The sequence below is a fragment of the Lutra lutra genome, chromosome 13 (assembly GCF_902655055.1).
Source record: "Lutra lutra chromosome 13, mLutLut1.2, whole genome shotgun sequence".
NCBI classification, from domain to species: domain Eukaryota; kingdom Metazoa; phylum Chordata; class Mammalia; order Carnivora; family Mustelidae; genus Lutra; species Lutra lutra.
The window spans coordinates 5,861,304-5,882,844 of record NC_062290.1 but is presented as its reverse complement, the minus strand read 5'-3'; the positions used below and the strand labels follow the sequence as shown (position 1 = coordinate 5,882,844).

At 40.3% G+C, this 21,541-nt stretch overlaps 1 protein-coding gene across 1 annotated transcript; it reads right to left on the bottom strand.

Moving 5' to 3' along the window:
* Positions 1–2,915: 2,915 nt before the first annotated feature.
* Positions 2,916–18,181, bottom strand: INSL6 (insulin like 6). Its single transcript, XM_047699967.1, has 2 exons — positions 17,798–18,181; positions 2,916–3,310 (listed from the first exon to the last, which is right to left on the bottom strand). Exons 1-2 carry the CDS (start codon positions 18,075–18,077, stop codon positions 2,973–2,975), a joined length of 618 nt encoding a protein of 205 aa, XP_047555923.1. The 5' UTR covers positions 18,078–18,181; the 3' UTR covers positions 2,916–2,972.
* Positions 18,182–21,541: the final 3,360 nt, after the last annotated feature.

Sequence of the window (21,541 nt, the reverse complement as noted above, 5' to 3'; positions counted from 1 at the left end):
ACTCAAAAGGAAAAAGTCAAATAGTAAGGTAATGCAGATTAAAAACAAAACCCCACAACTTGGGACGCCTGGGTGGCTCAGTTGGTTGGACGACTGCCTTCGGCTCAGGTCATGATCCTGGAGTCCCGGGATCGAGTCCCGCATCAGGCTCCCGGCTCCGAGGGGAGTCCGCTTCTCTCTCTGACCTTCTCCTCGCTCATGCTCTCTCTCACTGTCTCTCTCTCAAATAAATAAATAAAAAATCTTTAAAAAAAAAAAAAACCCACAACTTTAGGAAGCAGCTACCATGCCTGCACAAAGGAGAGAATTAGAGATTATCAAAACCTAGAAGCTTGGAGGAAGGGCCCCATGGAGTGGAGACCCAGATCTCTGCCTGCCTGCCTGGTGCTAGTACTGTGGGAGCTTGAGGAAGGGCCCCCCAGAGATGGGACTCAGACCTTTGAGGAAGGGGCACCAGACAGCTGGGATTGGTATCTCTGAGGGAAGGTATGAAGCTGGTTGTGGAAGTCAAGGATAAAACAAAAAAGGCTATCACTACCAGTGGGCAGAAATGCTTACTTGGTGATGCTGACAGAAACAGCAAGAGGGGAAGGGGTCCTCTCTTGTGCCCCAATGGCAGATTCTCACAGGAAACTGACTAGTAAAGGAAAAGCGTGGTTTACAGAATCCAAGTCTGAGCATCACAAAGCATAATAAAGAACAACAGGAAATTCAGGGCTGAGAGCCGATAGGTTACTGACCAACACAGAAGTCAAAACAAAATAGAGACCAAATAAATGAACTGCAAACAAAAACACATGGATAATTTCTGCTCGTGATTTTATTGACATCAGGAGTACTGAACAAGATGCTGGGATTAAATCTTGATCCAGCTCCATCACTAACTAGCAGGTAACAACATAAAGGAGCCTTAGTAAGTTGTTTAATATCAAAGTGTCTAAGCTTTCTTCCTGCTTCAGGATTGTTCTAAGGAGTCTGTAAGAAAAATGTGAGTGTTCTATGCAAATGCACTAAATCATTGTTAGCACAATTATAAACATTAAAAGATAGCCATCAAACCACAAAACTATTATACACCTTAACAAATTATTAAAGTGTGTAGGGAAGTATACAGCTATGCAAATAGCACACTTGGTTAATCTCATGCTTTTTCTCTTTTTTTTTTTTTTTTTTAAGAGTGGGGAGAGGGGCAGAGGAAGAGGGAGAATCTCAAGCAGGATCCATGCCCAGCATGGGGCTCAACTGCACAACCCTGAGATCATAACCTGAGCTGGAACCAAGTTGAACTCTTAACTGACTGAGTCACCCAAGAGCCCCAATCTCATGCTTTTCTAAGTTGGACTTCTGATGTGTGTATATCAGTAAGCTAATAAACTTTTATTTTTAAACTATAAGGACAAACCTGTAATTCAGAGTGGGCTCAAGTGCATCACTGCATTTTAGCCTAAGCATGGGCAATTCTCAATGGTGCATTTCCATCCAACATCAGCAGATTTATTCCACCACTAAACCATGATGCAATCTGTCATTTTGTATCTAAATGGGTGGCTCCCATATTTAGAAAGACAACTGAATGTAGACTCCCCAGGAACTGGTAAAAAAGTTCAGACATACTTATTAATGCATTGTTTAAGTGTATACGATATAGAAACAGGTGAAAAAGAACCTTTGTCCTAAGAAATAACAGCGCCAAATAGAAACAAAAACTTAACTGTAAAGAACATTACAGTACATATTTGAGAAAGAAACTAGAGAAAGATTTAAAATGATGCTTACCTCTTAATTAATGGTGGAAAGTAAGGATTCCACTCTGAATTCTTTGGAATAAGTTTTTTTCTAATTTGCACCATTAAAAATATTTCACATGTGGACATAAAGTGGAAAAATACCATGAACTTAGTGTTATAACATCACATCGAGTCGAAATATGTAAGCACAGAAATAGGATTTCAACAGTATTCCACAGGACTATTACCAGTGGTTCTCGACCTTAACCGAACGTCAGGATGAGCTGGAGGGCCTGTAACGACACAGATTGCTAAGCCCCACATGGGCAGTTTCTGATTCAGGAGGGCTGGACTGGGACTTGAGAACTATGCCATTCCCAGGTGCTGCTCACACTGCACTCTCTTCTGACCGAGCCCAAACAGAGTGTCACGTTATAGCAGTCCCTTCACAGCAGAGTAGCATGGAAAGACGTTCACTGAACTCTAAGTCCTCAGTAGAGATTGTGAGAAGATTACTGACCAGTTACTATAAAATGCAAGGAATTAAAAGAGAACCTGTGATTATAGTGTAAAAGCACCTAGTAGGAATGGGAGCTGGTTAATTATTTTGAAGATGGTGGGACAGACTGGCATACTGGAGTGAGCCTCACTGGGGTGAACCTCATAGTCCTGGGGCATCAGTCCCATGGAAGGCAGAACATACCATAGTCCACTTAAATGCAGCCTGAGAAAGTTTCAAGCACGATGACAAGCATCAGCAGGTAATTCTTAGATGTCTACATGGATCATACCACCTCCAGTAACATTTTCTTCAAATATAAATATATAGGAAAAATTGGGGTTACCAAAGAAAATACTAAGTTCCTATTACTACCATAAAGTATTGCTAAATACCTGCAAATACTTTTATTTTCTTTTTTTAAGATTTCATTTATTTATTTGACAGAGAGAAAGATCACACGTAGGCAGAGAGGCAGGCAGAGAAAGAGGGGGAAGCAGGCTCCCTGCTGAGCAGAGAGCCTGATGCGGGACTCGATCCCAGTACCCTGAGATCATGACCTGAGCCAAAGGCAGCGGCTTAACCCCCTGAGCCACCCAGGCGCCCCGCTGCAAATACTTTTAGATGATGGTGTTCACGGCAAAGAACCTACAAAGACAATTACCAAAAATAAAGTAAAATAAATATATTAAGCTTTTATTAAGTTAGTATAATTCCCAGGATGGTTAGTATATCTCCATCACAAATCATGGTACTTGTTTATGTACGTTTTTGTATTCAGTGTATGGAAAGCATGCAATACTGAGTTCTTCTATTGTACATCCTTTAAGACAACACTTTTCTGAAAATCCTCTGCGTTTTCTTTGGAGATGATTCCCCCAAAATACATTGCTTAAGGTTTTAATTTTGTTTGTGTTTTTCTTCTGAAATTCTGAAATTTCATGAATATACTGATTGTTATCTTGTAATGAGGAAAATTCTCTTGTCTTATCAGGTGACAAGTTGGCCCTTGTAAGTCTATACTCAGGCAGCGACGACATCTCCAAACTGTTTATTGCTTCTTCCTCAGAGGCAGAAGTAGAGACTGTTGAGAGACAAGAAAAAGAATCCTACTTCATTAAAATCTTCCTTTAGATGAAAATTTCATCATAATACTAGAATACTAAAGTCCACTAATTATTTTTTAAAGATTCATTTATTTGAGAGAGAGAGAGAGAGAGAGAGAGAGAGAGCAAGCACACCCACATGGGGAGGGGCAGAGGAAGAGGGAGAGAATCTGAAGCAGACTCTGTGCTGAGCATGGAACCTGATGCCAGGCTTGATCTCACAACCCTGGGATGACTGGAGCAGAAACCAGAGTTGGATGCTCAACTGACGGAGCCATCCAGGGGCCCCCAAAGTCTGCTAATTATTAAAAACAAGTAATTATTAAAAACAAGTAATTTGAAAACAAATAATTAAAACAAGTAATTTAATAAAATGGGTTTCAAAAGCAAGATATATTTTTATTTTAATTTTTTAATGTTTAATTTTTTAAAAAGATTTTATTTATTTGTCAGAGAAAGAGAGAGAGCACAAGCAGGGGAGCGGCAGTCAGAGGTAGAGGAAGAAGCAGGCTTTCTGCTGAGCAAGGAGTCTGATGTGGAAGTGATCCTAGGACCCTGGGATCATGACCTGAGCTGAAGGCAGACGCTGAACCGACTGAGCCATCCAGGCATCCCAGCAATATATATATTTTAACTAAAAGAGTTGTAAGTAGTGTTTTCCTATAAAAATGCTCAGAAATCTTTGCACATTTTTTATGGAAAGACATTTTTTATTGAGATACCGTTCATGTGTCATAAAATTCAGTATTTAAAACATACAATTCAGTGTTTTTTAGTATATTCACAAGGTTATGCAATCATCACCACTATCTAATTCCAGAATATTTGTATGACCCCCAAGAGAAGCCTCATACCCATGAACAGTCATGCCTGTTTTCTTCTTCCTCTAGCCCTGGGCAACCACTGATCTATTTTTCATTCCTAAAGATTTGCCTATTTAGGAAATGAAATTATACCACACACATGTGGCCATTTATGTATGATTTCTTTCACTTATCCATGTTGCAGCATATATCAGCATTTTATTCCTTTTATGACTGAATAATTTTTCATTGTATGGATATAACCCATTTTGTTAATCCATTTATCAGCTGATGGACATTTGGGTTGTTTCCACATTTTGGCTATTATGAATAGTGCTGCTATGAATATTCACATACAAGTTTTTGTGTGAACATATCAATCTTCTTATTTATCTCATAGTAGAACTGCTGGATCTTTAAGTAAACCACCAAGCTTTTCCACAATGACTACATCATTTTACAGTCCCACCACTGATATATTAGGATTTGACTTGCTCCACACCCTCATCAACACCTGTATTTTCCATTTTTGATTATGGCCATCCTAGTGGATGGGAGGTAATATCCCACTGTGGTTTCGATTTGCAAATTACCTACTGACAAATGATGTTGAGCATCTTCTCGTGTGTTTATTGTATATCCTCTTTGTATAAATGTCTCTTCACATCCTTTGCCCACTTTTACTTGGGCTACAGTAGTCCTCCCTTATCCGCAGTTTCTCTTTTTCTGGTCTCAGTTACAATGCAGTGAACTCTGGTCTGGAAGCAGATGATCTCCCTTCTCACAGAGCATCCAAAGGTCAATAGTAGCCTAATGCTACATCAGAATGCCTAGTTATTAATCTCACTTTCTCTCAGTACATAGGCCTTTTATTGTTTCACATCACCAAAAGAAAGGTGAGGACAGATAACATATTTTGAGAGACAGAGACCACATTCACGTAACTCTTATTACAGTATATTGTTATATTTTATTATTATAAATATCTTACTGTACCTTATTTATAAATTAAACTTCATTGTAGGTATGCATGCATAGGAAAAACAGCATATGTAAGGTTTGGTACTATACCAGGTTTCAGGTATCCACCAGGGGTCTTGGCATATATCCCCTGCAGATAAGGGGGGGGACAACTGTATTTGTCTTTTTATGCATATTTTATAACAATTTTTTTCATTGTTGAAATATGAAGAGATGACGAAGTGGTGATATGCTCAATGAACTGACTGCTATTATACTGCTCTTAACTCATTCAGAATTACTGGAAAGAAATTAAAATAAATTCAGAAGGTAATTACTTGGAGGCTTTTTGGATTTCCATCATTGCCCTTGCCTGTCTACTGTCCCTTCCAGGAAGATAAATTTGCCTAGAACCACGCTGTAGAGCCAGACCTTAGACAGCCTTGTTCTGAACCACAGGATTCTACCCTACAGCCACAGTTGAACAGACTACAGGTTGTTAGTACCTGACCCCAAAGAAATCTATCTACCATGGAGGCCAACAATCCATGCCATTTGAAAACAAGAGTTAGCCCAATCAGTGTCCTCTCTCTGAAGTTAGAACTAAGAAGTAGTGAGAAACAAAACTGAAAGGGTACCATGAAGCTTGTCATGACAGGCCAAAGTCATAAAGAAATACTGGAGGAGAAGAGAGAAAGAGAGAGAGAGAGAAAAGTTGGTTTTTAAAGTTGGTATGAGGGGCGCCTGGGTGGCTCAGTGGGTTAAGCCGCTGCCTTCGGCTCAGGTCATGATCTCAGGGTCCTGGGATCGAGTCCCACATCGGGCTCTCTGCTCAGCAAGAAGCCTGCTTCCCTCTCCCTCTCTCTCTCTCTCTCTCTGCCTTCCTCTCCGTCTACTTGTGATCTCTCTCTGTCAAATAAATAAATAAAATCTTAAAAAAAAAATAAAGTTGGTATGATTCCTCAGGTTTTCCAGTCTGCTCCTAGATCTTGTTTCTATGATAACTATCTCCCCCACCACTTTTTCTCAGAGTTTTTTAGGTGAATCCCTGTACCTTGTAGTTAGAGTCCTTTTAGAACACTATTCATTCATTTTCTATTTAAAATGCTTAAGCTGAACTGCAAAACACTAAAACGTTAGGGTAGCTATTAAAGATATTGAATACTAAGTCATCCAAGGCAGATAAATGTGATGAATTAAAGAAGTGTCATAATTACAGAGTACAGTGAGGGAAAAAGGAAATTAGGTTGTCCAGGCAAAACTGAAGAAAGAACTTCCTGTTGGGGATGTACCATCCATGTTCTGTTAATCAAAGGGTAAAAAGAGACAATAGGAAGGAAACTTTTTCATGAATGAAGGCAGCTAAAGACTAGTTAATGACAACTAATATGTCTAAGTGGGGACATAATTTAAAGAGAAACAAGCTCTACTCACCAGAAAACAGAAAAGGTTAAACATGAGTATTTAGATCTATGAATTTGAAAAAGAACAACAGAAAGGACCCAGAGTAGTAAGAAGGAAAGAAATCAGTGAAATACAGAACCAAAACACTATGTTTAGAAACCCAAACTTGGTTCTTCAAAAGGATTAATAAAATAGATACAACCCTAACCAGACTAATTAAGAAAGAAAAGATGAAAATGAACAGAAGAGCAACAACAGAACAGATATAACCGAGTATTTAAAATAAATGAATGTTATGAAAGTTACATATTTAAAAATCAAAATGAAATGGATTAATCCATAGAAAAATATAAGATGCCATAATTGGCACAGAAAATTTAAAAAGATTAACATAGATGATTTTAAAGGTAGGTTCTACACGCTTTTCAAGAACAGTAAGTTCTAATCATATACAAGTTGTTCCAGGAAAAGAGGAAAAGAGAAAAAGCTGCTCAGCATATTTTATGAATCTAGTATATTCTTCACCCCAAAACTAGATAAGAACAATGTGATTTAAAAAGAAGAAGAAAGAAAAACCCTTGTGAGCCCATTTACTTACGTTTGTTTGGAAGTCCTAAAAAAATATTAGTTAACTGAATCCACAAACATATTTTACAAATATATTAAAGCATTTATTCCAAAAAATGCAAGGATAGGTCAAGATCCCCAAACCTATCAGTGCAATTTACCACATGATTAGATTCCTGTACTCACTCTCAATTGGTTTTGCTTTCTACTTTGTAAGAAAATGAAAGCTATCATCAGAGAACTTGCATTTGGTCCCTTCACCATTTTTTTTACCTTATCTTTTAACATCTGTACCCATATATTCTGCCTTCCTAACTACTTACATAGGTGAACTATTCACTCTAAAGCCAGTTTCTCCATTTAGGGACCAGATCCTCATACTCCAAGGAATCACTCCAGCAGTGCTCCCCTATACCCTTCATCATCAACTCTTCACTTCTATAAGCAAAAAAAAATGTTATTTCTCCCACTTTAAAAAAGCCAAAATCACTTCTCTTGGCCCTGCTTACCTTGCCAGTTATCATCCAGCTTGTTTTCTCCCTCTGTAGCAAAACTCCTTCGTAGTTTTCTACTACCGTTTAATCCCTCTTCTCTCATTCCACCTTAAGCCCTCTCCAATTGGGCATTTGTTCCATCACTGCACCAAAACTTCTCTTTTCAAGGTCACGGATGATCTCTATATTACTAAATTCAACAGCCCATGTTCTTCTTATCTGATTCATCAGAAATATTCCTTCTTGATACACTTATCGAACTTCATTTCCAGGACACCACATTCTACCCACCTATATGATCCTCTTTTATCTTCTTGGCAAATACTTCCTCCAACTGTTTAATGTTGGTGTTTCCCAGGGCTCAGTCCTTGGCACTCTTCTCTCTCTACACTTCTCTTGGTGATCTCATCCAGTCTTATGGCTCTGAGAATCACCTATACACCTATGACTCCTAAATTCCTATCTTCAAGTGACGTTATTTCCATAATCCAGATGTACATTTATATCCTTCCTACTCATTTTCTCCACTTCAGTGTCTCAAACTCAACATGTTCAAAACTCCATCTGTACTTATCAAACTCCACATTGCCCCAAACTGAGCTGCCAATATTGCCTTCAGACCTCTTCCACCTGAGGCCTTTCCTACCTCAGTTGATAGAAACTTAGCCTTCCAGATGTCTGAAGCAAAAACTTGGGGATCACATTTAAAAAAAAAAATGGAATCATTCTTGAGTTCTTTTTTCTCATATTTCACATAAAATCTGCCCAAATATATCTGGAATAAAACAATGTCCACTCCCTCCACTGCTCCCATCTCATCTAGCTGCTATCACCTCTAATACCACACGCCCGGAGGAAGACTCTGCTTCTGCGCTTGCCTCCCTACAGCTTGTCCTCAATGCAGCAGCCAGAGTGATTCCTTTAAAATGTCAATTAATGTCACTCCCCTGCTCCAAAGTCTGTAATGATTTCACCACTCAGAGTAAAGCCAAAATCCTTACAATGGTGTAAACATTTCACTAGGCCTGCCTGTTACCTCTCTCTCTGCTCCAGACACACTAGCCTCCTTGCTGTTCCCTTTGTAAAAAGGGCCGAAATGTATTTGCTCTGCTCATTCCTCTGCCTCAACACTCTTTTCCCAGATATCTTTGGCTGATTCCTTTATCTCCTCCATTCTCAAACTTCACCTTTTCAATGAGGCCTACCTTGACTACACTATTTAATCCTATATCCCACCCTCCAGTGCCCTGAACTCTTGATCTCCCTTATCCTGTTTCATTCCTTTTTTATAACCCTTATTACCTTCAAATATTTATTATGTTCACTTCCTATGCAAACTCCTTGAGGCCAGACATCTTAGCTTTTTCCACTGATAAATCCCAAGGGTTTATAACAGTGGCTGGAACTTAGCAGGTACCCAATAACTATTTGGTGACTTAATCAATAAAAGAGACATATGCAAAAAGATACCCCCCAAAAGCCTTTAATAAAGTTTAGCCCTACTTATAATGATTAAAAAAATAGCAAGCTCCCTTATCATGTTGAAAGTTACGTAGCACATACCTACAAATTTTATACCTAATGGAGAAATTTAAATGTATTCCCCTTTAAAATTGGGAACATGACAAGATATCCCACTATCACTACTACTTAACAGCACTAGAAGACCTGGCTAATGTTATAAGAAAGAAGAAGAAGACTGGTGAGAGGTTAGAAAGGGAGTGACAAAGCTATCATTTGCAAAGGATAGAAAAATCTGTAGAACAAACTATTGAACCATTAAGATAATTTGGCATGATTACTAGATAAAGATCAAGCTGTAAAAATCAAATTAATTTCTCTAACCAAAATCACTAATGAAAATATAATTAGCAAGTATTTACAATAACAACAAAAATAAATATTAAACATTAACTTAATAAAAAATGTAGAAAGTCTCCACTAAGAAAACCTTAAAATTCTAATAATATGAAAACATTCCATGCTCCATGATTTTAGTTTGCAATTACTTTATATTAAAAAGATATAAATCGGGGTGCCTGGGTGGCTCAGTGGGTTAAGCCTCTGCCTTCAGCTCAGGTCATGATCTCAGGGTCCTGGGATCGAGCCCCACATCGGGCTCTCTGCTCAACAGGGAGCCTGCTTCCCTCTCTCTCTCTGCCTGCTGTTCTGCCTACTTGTGATCTCTGTCAAATAAATAAATAAAATGTTTTTTAAAAAAAGATATAAATCCTCTTCAATTAATCTATATAATCCATGCATCTCCATTAAAATTGCAGATGGATTTTTATTTTATTTTTTCATTATACTGTGCTCACCACAAGTGTAGCTACCATCTGTCACCATATGATGCTATTACAATACCACTGACTCTATTCCCTTTGCTCTTTTGGTCCCATGAATTAGTCATTACATAACTGGAAGTCTGAATCTCCTACTCCCCTTCACTGATTTTGGCCATCCCCTCCACCTTCCTTTTCTCTGGCAACAATAAGTGCTCTCTACATTTGTAGGTTTGATTTCACTTTTTGTTTGTTTATTCATTTGGTTTTTTAGATTCTACATACAAGTGGAATAATTTGTTATTTATCTTTCTCAATATGACTTATTTCACTCAGCATAATACTCTGTAGGTCTATCCATGTTATCACAAATGGCAAGATGGCATCCTTTTTTATGGTTGCATAATATTCCTGTGTGTGTGTGTTTGTGTGTGTGTGTGTGTGTGTGTGTGTGTACCACCTCTTCTTTATCCATTCATCTATCAATGGACATGAGTTGCTTCCATTTCGTGGCTATTGTAGATAATACTACAATAAACACAGGGGTACATCTATCTTTTTGAATTATTTTTTTGTTTTCTTTGGGTAAATAACCAGAAGTAGAAATACTGGATCATATAATAGTCCTATTTTTAATTTTTTGAGGAGCCTCCATACTGTTTTTCATAGTGGCTGCACCAATTTACATTCCTACCAATAGTGCATAAGAGTTCCTTTTTCTCCACATCCTCACCATTACTAATTTCTTGTGTTTTTCATGTTAGCTGTTCTGATAGGTGTAAGGTGATACCATATTGTGTGTGTCTTTTTTAAATTAAATTTTTTTTCAATGATCCAAAATTCATTGTTTATGCACCATACCCAGTGCTCCATGCAATACATGCCCTCCTTAACCCACCACTGGGCTCACCCAAACCCCCTCTTCTCTCCCCTCCAAAACCCTCAGTTTGTTTCTCAGAGCCCACAGTCTCTCATGCTTCATCTCTGCCTCCAATTTCCCCCAACTTACTTCTCCTCTTCCATCTCCCAATGTCTTCCATGTTATTCCACCACAAGTAAGTGAAACCATATGATAAATGACTCTCTCTGCTTGACTTATTTCACTCAGCATAATCTCTTCCAGTCCTGTCCATGTTGATACAAAAGTTGGGTATTCATCCTTTCTGATGGAGGCATAATACTCCATTGTATATATGGACCACATCTTCTTTATCCATTCATCTGCTAAAGGGCATCTTGGTTCTTTCCACAGTTTGGCGACTTTGACCATTGTTGTTATGAACATTGGGGTACAGATGAACTTTCTTTTCACTACATCTGTATCTTTGGGGTAAATACCCAGTAGAGCAATTGCAGGGTCATAGGGTGGCTCTATTTTTAATTTTTTGAGGAATCTCCACACTGTTTTCCAAAGTGGCTGCACCAATTTGCATTCCCACCAATAGTGTAAGAGTGTTCCCCTTTCTCCACATCCTCCCCAACACTTGTTGTTTACTTTTTTGTTGATTTTGACCATTCTAACTGGTGTAAGGTGGTATCTCAATGTGATTTTGATTTGAATCTCCCTGTTGGCTAATGATGATGAACATTTTTTCAGACATATTGTGGTTTTGATCTGCATTTCCCTGATGATTAGTGATGTTGAGCATATTCTAATGTGTCTGTTAGCCATCTGTATGTCTTCTTTGGGAAAATATCTATTCAGGTCCTCTGGTCATTTTTAAGTTGGATTGTTTGTTTGGTGTTGAGTTGTGTATGTTCTTTATATATTTTGAATATTACCCCCTTATTAGATATGTTATTTGCAAACATCTTCTCCCACTCAGTAGGTTGCCTTTTTGTTTCGTTGATGGTTTCCTTTGCTGTGGAAAAGCCTTTTATTTTAGTGAAGTCCCAATAGTTTATTTTTGCTTTTGTTTCTCTTGCCTTAGGAACCACATTTAGAAAAATGTTCCTATGACTGATATCAAGGAAATTACTGCCTGTGTTCTCTTCTGGGAGTTTTAAGGTTTCAGGTCTCACATTTAGGTCTTTAATCCATCTTGAATTTATTTCTGTCTATGGAGTAAGAAAGTGGTCCAGTTTCATTCTTTTGCATGTAGCTGTTCAGTTTTCTCAGTACAATTTACTTAGAGACTATCTTTTCCCCATAGCATATTTTTGCCTCCTTTTTCACAGATTAACCATATAAGTGTGGGTTTATTTATGGGTTTTCTAGCCTGTTCTATTGATACATGTGTCTATTTTTGTGCCAATATCACACTGTTTTGATTACTATACTTTTGTAGTAATCTTGAAATCTGAAATTGTAATACGTCCTACTTTATTCTTCTTTCTTAAGGTTGCTTTGGCTATTTAGGCTTTTATTTTTGTGTGTGTGGATCCACACAAATTTTAGTATTATTTGTTCTAGTTGAGTGAAAATTGCTGTTGGCATTTTGATAGGAATTGCATTGAATCTGTAGGTTGCTTGTGTAGTACAGACATTTTAACAATATTAACTTTTCCAATCCATGAGCATGGCATATCTTTCCATTTGTGTCATCATCAATGCTTTTTATTGTTCTTATTTCTTTGTTTGTTTTTTTAAAAGATTTTATTTATTTATTTGACAAAGAGAGTGAGAGAGCAAAGGCAGGGGGAGGAGGAGAGGGGGAAGCAGGCTCTCCATTGAGCTGGGAGCCCAACATGGGGCTTGAGTCCTAGGACAGAGCCCTGCAATGGGCTCGCTGCACAGAGTCTGCTTCTCTCTCTCCCTTTGCCCCTCCCACCACCCATACTTCCTTTCTCTCAAATAAATAAAATCTTTTAAAAAAGATTGGTGATATGCCCACCTAAAAATTATATCCTAGAGAGTCATAACATTAAAAACAGTATAGTAATTGTATAAGGTCAAACAAAAGACCAATTAAATAGAATGGGAAACTCAGACAAACAATAAACAATATAGAAAAAAATATCATTTAGAAGATGGTGTTTAGAAAACTAGCTCCTTTTGTAGAGAAAAATAAGACTTGTGGAAAAAATTGAGATAGTAATCCTAACCAGAACAGACCAAAGTGGTCTCCAGAAGAATTAAGAGCCTAATGTGAAAAGTAAATCTATAAAGTTAACAGAGGTAAGAAAAGGACCTCTAAAATGAAATTTCAGAAGTATGAACAATAAGGCAAAACGCTTATTGCCTAATTATATAAAATTAAGGATTTCTGTCAAACAATACCAATAGATGATAGAATGGGAGAATATATTGCAATATCTAAAGCCAACTATTTTTTTTTTTTTTTTGACAGAGAGAGAGAGAGATATCACAAGTTAGGCAGAGAGGAAGGCAGAGAGAGAGGAAGAAGGAGGTTCCCTGCTGAGCAGAGAGCCTGATGTGGGGCTTGATCCCAGGACCCTGGGATCATGACCTGAGCCAAAGGCAGAGGCTTAACCCACTGAGCCACCCAGGCACCCCTAAAGCCAACAACTATTGTAATGGTACAATAACTCTTACACATCAACTGGAAAATGACAATTCCTATAAAAATTATAAACAGAAAACTTTCAGAAAAATAACCTGCAAGAGGCTAATTTATATATGAAGATGTGCTCACATCCAGAGTAAGTTAAAACAAAAATAAGATGCCATTTCATTCTATCACACTGACAAAAGTTACAAATCATATAATGCTAATTGTTGGCACGGATATGAGAATGCAGGAATCCACGTGTACTCGCAACCTGACAAATCGCAAGCAAAGCATACATGTGTTTCATTACATAGCAATTTTACCCATGGGTATAGATCTCTGAGAAATGTCCACACAGGTCCTTACACTCTGGAGCACATACAATGATTTTCACTGTGGTGTTAGTGGCAGGGAGTTGGAGGCTATGCAAGTTAGGTGTTCACTGCTGAGAGGGTAAGTAAAATGTGGGGAATGTATACGAATATTGTGGAGCAGTTTGAAGCAATGTCCACAAAGCAATCATAAGAGATAGATCTTAACTGCCATTTACATATATTTTAGGGGCACCTTGGTGGCCCAGTCAGTTGGGCATCCAACTCCTGATTTCTGCTCAGGTCATGATCTCAGGGTCATCAGATTAAATGGCGCATCAGGCTCCGCACTCAGTGGGGAGTCTTCTCCAGATTCACTCTCTCCCTCTTCCTCTGCCCCTCCCCCCACTCACGTGGGCTCTATTGCTCTCTCTCTCACTCGCTCTCTAAAAAATAAATCTGAAAAAAAATACAATTTATGTATATTTTAAAATAAATGAGCAGGAAACAATGCACAATTTGCAAAAAAACATGTACAAATAAAAACACAAATTAAACACTTTGGAATGGTTACCTATGGGAAGAGGAGAACAGGAGTAGAGAAAGGAGATATATGGAGACTGACCATCTTTTTACTTTTTTAAAAAGATTTTATTTGAGGGGCGCCTGGGTGGCTCAGTGGGTTAAAGCCTCTGCCTTCGGCTCGGGTCATGATCCCAGGGTCCTGGGATCGAGCCCCGCATCGCATCAGGCTCTCTGCTCAGCGGGGAGCCTGCTTCCCTTCCTCTCTCTCTCTGCCTGCCTCTCTGCCTACTTGTGATCTCTGTCTGTCAAATAAATAAAATCTTTAAAAAAAATAAAATGAAAGATTTTATTTGAGAGAGAGAGAGCGAGTGAGCATGCACAAGTGGGTGGGAGAGGCAGAGGGAAAGGGAAAAGCAGACTCCCCCTTGGGCAGGGAGCCCAATGCAGGACTCAATGAGGGCCTCAATCCCAGGACCTTGAGAAAATGACCTGAGCCAACGGCAGATGCTTCACAACTGATTATCCAGGGACCCCCAAGACTAATCATCTTCTAACACACTGTGCAATGTACTTATGCTTACTGTCTATCTTCACTATTATGTAAGCTTCACAAGAGCAGGAGTCTTCACAGCTACCTCAGTAAAATTCTTCACTCTTATATCCCAAGTACCAAGAAAAATACCCAGCATGTGATAGGCATTCAAATTTTGCTGAATTAATATATAAAGAAGGGGGACTTGCTTAACCCATTTGTGATAAGACATCTAAAAAACAAGAATAGATGTATAGAGGAATATGACCAATCCAACTGGAATAGGGGTTATGGATTATAAAGCATTAATGCATTAATGATTTCACCTGGCGCTAAGAGCTAGGAAGCACCATATGCAGCTAGAATTTAGCAATATGGTGGGGTAGGTCTTGGAGACATGGCCCCTACCCTCAAGGATCCACTATCAAGAAGCACACGATTTCAGCGTCAAGTTATGTATGAGTAGTTCTGGAAAAAAAGCATTTTTAAATATGAGTGCACTAAATTTTCTTTACCTGTGTCAGACTCAAATAGATCATCAGAAGATTAAAATTGTTGGTAATTGACTTGATCAAACATAGAAATGCATCCTGCTAGTACAACTTAGTAAAAGTTAACTTTTCAGCAGCATTCAAATGAAAATGAAATGGCATAATTATATATTCTATATTGAGAACACATACCTCTTCTCTATAACTTCTCATTATTGGAAATTAGCAGGATATATTGAATGTCCTCTTTCCTTATAGGTCAATAATTTTTTTACAAATTGAATTTTTTAAAGATTTTTATTTATTTGAGAGAGAGAGAGTATAGGCAGGGGGAAGGGCAGAGGGACAGGGAGAAGCAGACTCCCCACTGAAGCAGGGCTCAATCCCAGGACCCAGAGATCATTACATGAGCCAAAGACAGACACTTAACTGACTGAGCCGCCCAGGCACCCCTAAGTTTTAAAAAAATTATCACAAATACATATTAATAACTTAAATCCATTTTTCATTCTTCTACACATTATAAAACAACTATGGCTTTATGGCCCCATGACATTTCCACTATAGAAAATTGTCCTTAACATAGTAGCCATAGTAACATGTTTCATTGGTATGCCAATTCTAAGATGCTGTAAGCTACATTTTTATTTCCTACAAATCTTCTTTCATTGCAGTTTCCTCTTCATTGAATTAATGACAGTTCTCCAGGGAAGTGTAAATAACACCAAAACAAAGGGGTCATTACTCAGCTCTGAGTTTCAGTATATGTGCTACTGAAACAAGAACAGCTCTGAGTTTTAAAGTTGACTCAAAAAAATTAATAGTCTCCAGAGCAGGCTTTGTTGAGAAGAGGGATTCCAAGCTCTTTTTAAATAACAGACTCAAGCTTGGATGTCTGAGTGTAAAATTTTGATATGGTAGAGGTAGTGACAGCAGCATCAGCTATCTCTGGGAGCTTGCCAATATGTAGATGCTCAGGGCCCCACCCACTGAATAAGAACCTGTACATTAACAATATTCCCCAGGTGAATCATATGCACATTAAAGTGGGAGAATCACTGAATTAATGTACTAGTGGAAAACTGGGGAGTCACTTCTTCCATTATAAGAGCAAAACAAAGTATGTTTATATGTAGGTAGGTTTTATGGTAGAAAATGATCAAGAATCAGTCTGATGGCTTCTATTATTTGTCTTTCAAAGTTTTCATCCCTTTACCAACAATAGGAAGAATGGAATAAGTCTCATTCATTCATTCATTCATTCACTCATTTAATAAGTTAAAATGAGTGCCCATAATGTGGGAGGCAATTTTAGTCTGTTCCAGTCATCTAAACCTGGGTGGTTTTGGGCGTGTTTTTGGCACTCCTTTCCTTAATTTCAAAAATCTTGCCTTTTGCAAAATGTGTCCAAATCAAATTAAATTAATTGAATGACTTTAAATGCAATAATTTCAATGACACTATGCTAGGGACAGCCTGTAGATTAAGTGCATTTTAAAATGACAAACGAGGGGCACCTGGGTGGTTCAGTGGGTTAAAGCCTCTGCCTTCGGCTCAGGTCATGATCTCAGGGTCCTGGGATGGAGCCCCGAATCGGGCTCTCTGCTCAGCAGGGAGCCTGCTTCCCCCCCTCTCTCTCTGCCTGCCTATCTGCCTACCTGTGATCGCTGTCTGTCAAATAAATAAATAAAATCTTTAAAAAAATAAATAAAATGAAAAACAATATTGGTACTAAAATGTAAATACAAAATTAGAAGATAACAGTGAATTTGAAATAGGAATATTCTTCCTAAAGACTACTTAAAAGCATTAAGTATACATTTAATATATATTATGCAACATACCGTGTGCTAGGTCCTCTGCTAGGCATTTCACATAAAAACATGCATGAAATAATCTCTAGAAAATGATCTGATATACAGGACTGGCCTTAAGGGAGAGGGCTGGTGCACAGTCACACAGACCCAGTGCTAGGGAGGAACTTGCATTATATTTAATGCTCTACTGTCATAGTCTTGAAATTCCCAAAATTTTATCTTGTAAAGGTGAAGTGTTAAGAACATGAAATCTGATGAGAGAATGGACGATGTGTGAGCAGAGGAGAAACACACCAAAAAAAAGGTGAGGGGGCTTTATATTTTAGTACCTTCATTGGCCCTTTCCTGCTTTTGAAAAAGGGGCCCTGCATTTTATTCTGCACTGGGCTGGTCCACTTAATGTGGCTGGTCCTGATGATGGTCAACTAGGTCTATGTGTAGATATTGTGGTAGACGGAGAATGGAGTCAGTACCTATGAAAGGGTCAGTGACAACTTCAGAGGAGAAATGAAACCTCAGAGGCTCTGAAGGACAAAGTGGGTTTTGTCAGGTGACAAGTGTACTCCAGAAAGGGAAAGCCAAGGAAGAAGCAGCACTCTTACATAAACGTATAGATTTATATGTATACGCTTATTTCCTCTAAGTTTAAAAAAAAAAGCTTCCTTGAGGTTTTGCATACCTACGATATATTGGCTTATAAAAATGTTCACTTATCTGTGTCTTCGGCACAAATTCCATTTCCCGGGGAAGCTCACCACCTGGCAGAGCACACTTGGGGAAGAGAAAGTACACGTATGCGCGAACATGCCCTCGGTTTCTAATTTTACCTGGGTTCGTGCCTCTCGCCCAAGCCGGGAAAGTGGTTTGGGAGCTTTCTGACCGGTCGGGGATGAAGGTTTCAATCTCGTTGTTCTGGGGAAACAGGGGTGGCGGGGGGGGTTCCTCCTCGAAGTAGCTCCAGTTGACATTGCCGCAGAGTTTTACTATTTCCTTCAGGAGGTGCCTGCCACACAGCCTCCTAGCTCTGCTGATTTCGCTCAGCTCCCGGGAGAACCTGACTAACAGGAGCCCCAGCCACAGCAGACACACGCAGAGGAGTCGCGGCATCCCTGGACCCCCGCCGCCAGGTCGGCCGCGCGGTCTAACTGCCGCTGACCCCGCACCTCCCGGCACCCGTGCTCGTGCCCGCGCCCGCCCGCTCCGAGCCGCGCACGCGCGCCTGGCAGGCTGGCAAGCGCGTGCGCACCTCGCGAGAACGCCGAGGCGGGAGGCGGGAGGCGCGAGGTGCGAGATGGCGGTGAGCCGGCTTCTGGCGCTCCCCCGGGCCCTCAGAGCATGGTAGGTAGTAGCGTTCTTTAGTTCTTAAAAAATCCTTGATTCGTTTTCTTTGCCCGCCCCTCTAAGGAGGCGCATCCGCGACCCCTGCGGCCCTCGTTAATCGATAAAATCCTACCAGCCGAGTGCATTTCCCGCCCTTTTGCCTGGTTGGTAACGGGGCGTCGCTTCCTCAGACACAGCTTCTCTCTCTCTCTCTCTCACAGCTTCCCTCTTGGTGTACCTCGCGGGAGGTTTGTTTACGTTTGTTCGTGTGCTTGTTTGACAACCTCTTCCCAGCCCCTCGAGTCCCTAAGCACCCTGCAGGCACCGCCGGCTGGTGTTTGCTTCCCAGGGCAGCTCGGGGCCCCGCGCGCCGTCGGCTTCGGAGGGGCTGGCGCCTGGACGCTCCTGGAACGTGCGCTCCTCAGCCCGCTGCACCGCGCGCTCGGGAGATCCCGCAAACTCCTCGGGGAGAAATGGGCCGGAGCCTCGGCCTCGACACCGGGCAGTAGCGGGCATGCCGACCTGCTGCCGTCGGCGGTAGAGGGGACAGGACTGTCTGTAACTGGCTTGTGACAGCGACCCCGCGGGGTTTGCTTCTAAGAATGCTAGTGTTTTGCTAAACCAGGGGGTAAGAGATGAGGAAGTGCCCCGCGCTGGGGGCGGGTCGCTTGGTCCTTTGGGACGAGAGCGGACAGGTGCGTTGCTCGGGAGGACGCTCTAGCCGCCGCCCGGGGGGAGTCGGGGGCCGCTGCGGAGGAGGCGCGATCGCCGCGGGGGCCGGGGAGCCGGAGCGCCGCACAGTCCCCGGCGCGCTGCTCTGTGGTGTCCGTGTGGTGCCCTCTACTGCACCTTTCTGCCGTCCGCCTCCGGGTCTTCGTCTCCGTGGCCCGTTTCCCCAGCCTTGCCCTGCTGTCCCGTGGCACCCAGGAGCGCCGTTCAGTGAGCTCCAAAGGCCCGCGTGATTTCATCAGCACAATGTCATCACCTTCCTTAAAAGAGTTACTGTCCAAACTATGGTCGCTGTAACCAGAGCTCCATCAGGGGAGCCCTGTGGGAACGGAGAACATTCCTTATGCGGAGAGAACACTTGAAACAGTTCTGCTGGCCTCCAGTGAGGGAGGCCAGCGCCTGAATTGAGGGGACCACTCAGACTCGGGTGGTGGGTGTCTTGGTGGGAAGCCATTGAAAACTATGGGGACTGAATGCTTTGGTGCTAAGACCCTGGGTTTCAAACACAGCATAATGGAGGAACTCTGTTAGAATAGTGTCTGATGCTAGATTCCCGATCCAGTGACAGAATTGGATTTATATCGATTTGTTAAAACTGAAGAAGAGGGGCTCCCGGCTGGGTGACTCTTGATCTCAAGGTGGTGAGTTTCAGCCATATGGTGGGTGTGGAGCGTTCTTCAAAACAAAACAAAAACTAAAGCTGGGTATTTCTTGCACAGCAAAAACTGTCCTTTGAATTCGTACCTGTTACACATAGACACATACTCTTTTAGGAATAAGAAGAGTATGGCTTATATTTCACACAGGGAGGTAGAGGGGTTATGTTTTGGGGGCACTTTTCCATCTTTAATAATGGGGGAAAAGGTAGGCTAGGAGTAGTGGTGTGTATGGAAGATGAGAGTAACTGAGTCATTGGATGGCAGTGAAGGACCTCAGTCATCAGTTCAACGTGAGCGAATATGTTCCTTTATCAATCTAGCTCTTTTCTGAGATAAAACATTAAGTTTCTTACTCAGTTATCTACTGGACTATCCATTTATGTCACTTAAAAATACTTACTTGAATCTCCTAGAAACATGAAAGTACTCTAACTTGAAAAAAAAAATTTTATTTGAATCCCTAAATCTGAATGTATTTGGATTTAGGTAGTAAACCTGTTTTCAAACATGATTTCAGCAAGACAGAAGAGCCACTTGGGCTCAAGTAGAAAACTGCAGGTTTTGTAGTTTAATGTTAACATGGTCTACATTGGCAAGATCAATGAAAACTTATTACTTTTGTATGTATTTGGTATTAGGTATATATAAAATGAATTATGTTGGTTAAATAATTAAGCTTTTTATAATCACCAGGAAGTTAATAAGGTTGAAATGCAATTGGTGCAATGATAGCATTAATTTAAAAAAAAAAAGATTCTTTAGTATTAAAAGGGTTGATTTTTGAGAGAAAGCATATTATAGAGAAACTATATACTATTACAGAACAAATGAAGAATGTGAACACTAATAATGATTTCTCATGTTCTAGTAATCAGTCATGATTGACTTGGACATTGATAAATGCATCATGGAGAATATACAATTACTCTATATTGTGCATATTTTGAGAAAAAAAATTTTGTTACAGCCTTTTCTTTTTAAACAACGTAATTATATTGATAACTTCCTTCTCCTTTTGTTGGGAAAGTATTACCTCCATCAAAGATGACTGCTTATGAGTGTTGTCTTGAATTCTGGTGGCAAATTAAGAAATTTTTTACATCATTTTTAAGGTTTCTGCATGTTGGCTGATAGAGGGTGACAAGATTTTCTGTTAGGTTTAAAAAAACAAGTGGGAGGTATGAAAAAAATTCATGTCAAGGAGAATCAGGAAAATTATAAACTTTTGTATGGCCCAAAAGTTGAGTTGCTTCTAGATAATTAAACTTGCAACAGAATCAACAAGTATATCTAATATCTAAACAGCTTACTTATAGTGGGGCAGTGTGACCTACCACAGTATTACCAAGGTTCTTTAGCCACTGACTAATCCTAGGACTGTGCTAAAACTTGCACAGTGATACTTTTGACTCTCCTGACACTATTTTGATAGATTACTACTTCCATCTGCATGTGTGGCATGGGGTTGAACACAGGCAGCCAGTGTGAACCAGGCCCTGCAGGCTGTGGTTCACATTGGTGGGCAGCCCCCAAAAGGAGGTGCAGACCAGCAGGGGCAGGAGCTCTCTCACTCATAGCTGCTCTTCCTGGATGTCAGAAAACCTCTGACAGTGTTTCTCACCCATAATCATCATATCGAGGAATTCCATGTCATGTGACTTCACCTTTTCATTGTTTACCCACTAGGCGGTGCTTTCTTCTAAAGAGTTGGCTCAGCAGCAGGTGGGATAAAAAACAAGCCCAGCATCCTGAACCTGGTCTCTCCAGCCTTTTTCTAGGGACTGCTGCTGCAGTTGCTTACTGCATTTATGTGTGTCCCTATCCTGGGTTTCAGAATACTCTCCCTTCCTGGCTCCAGGTAGC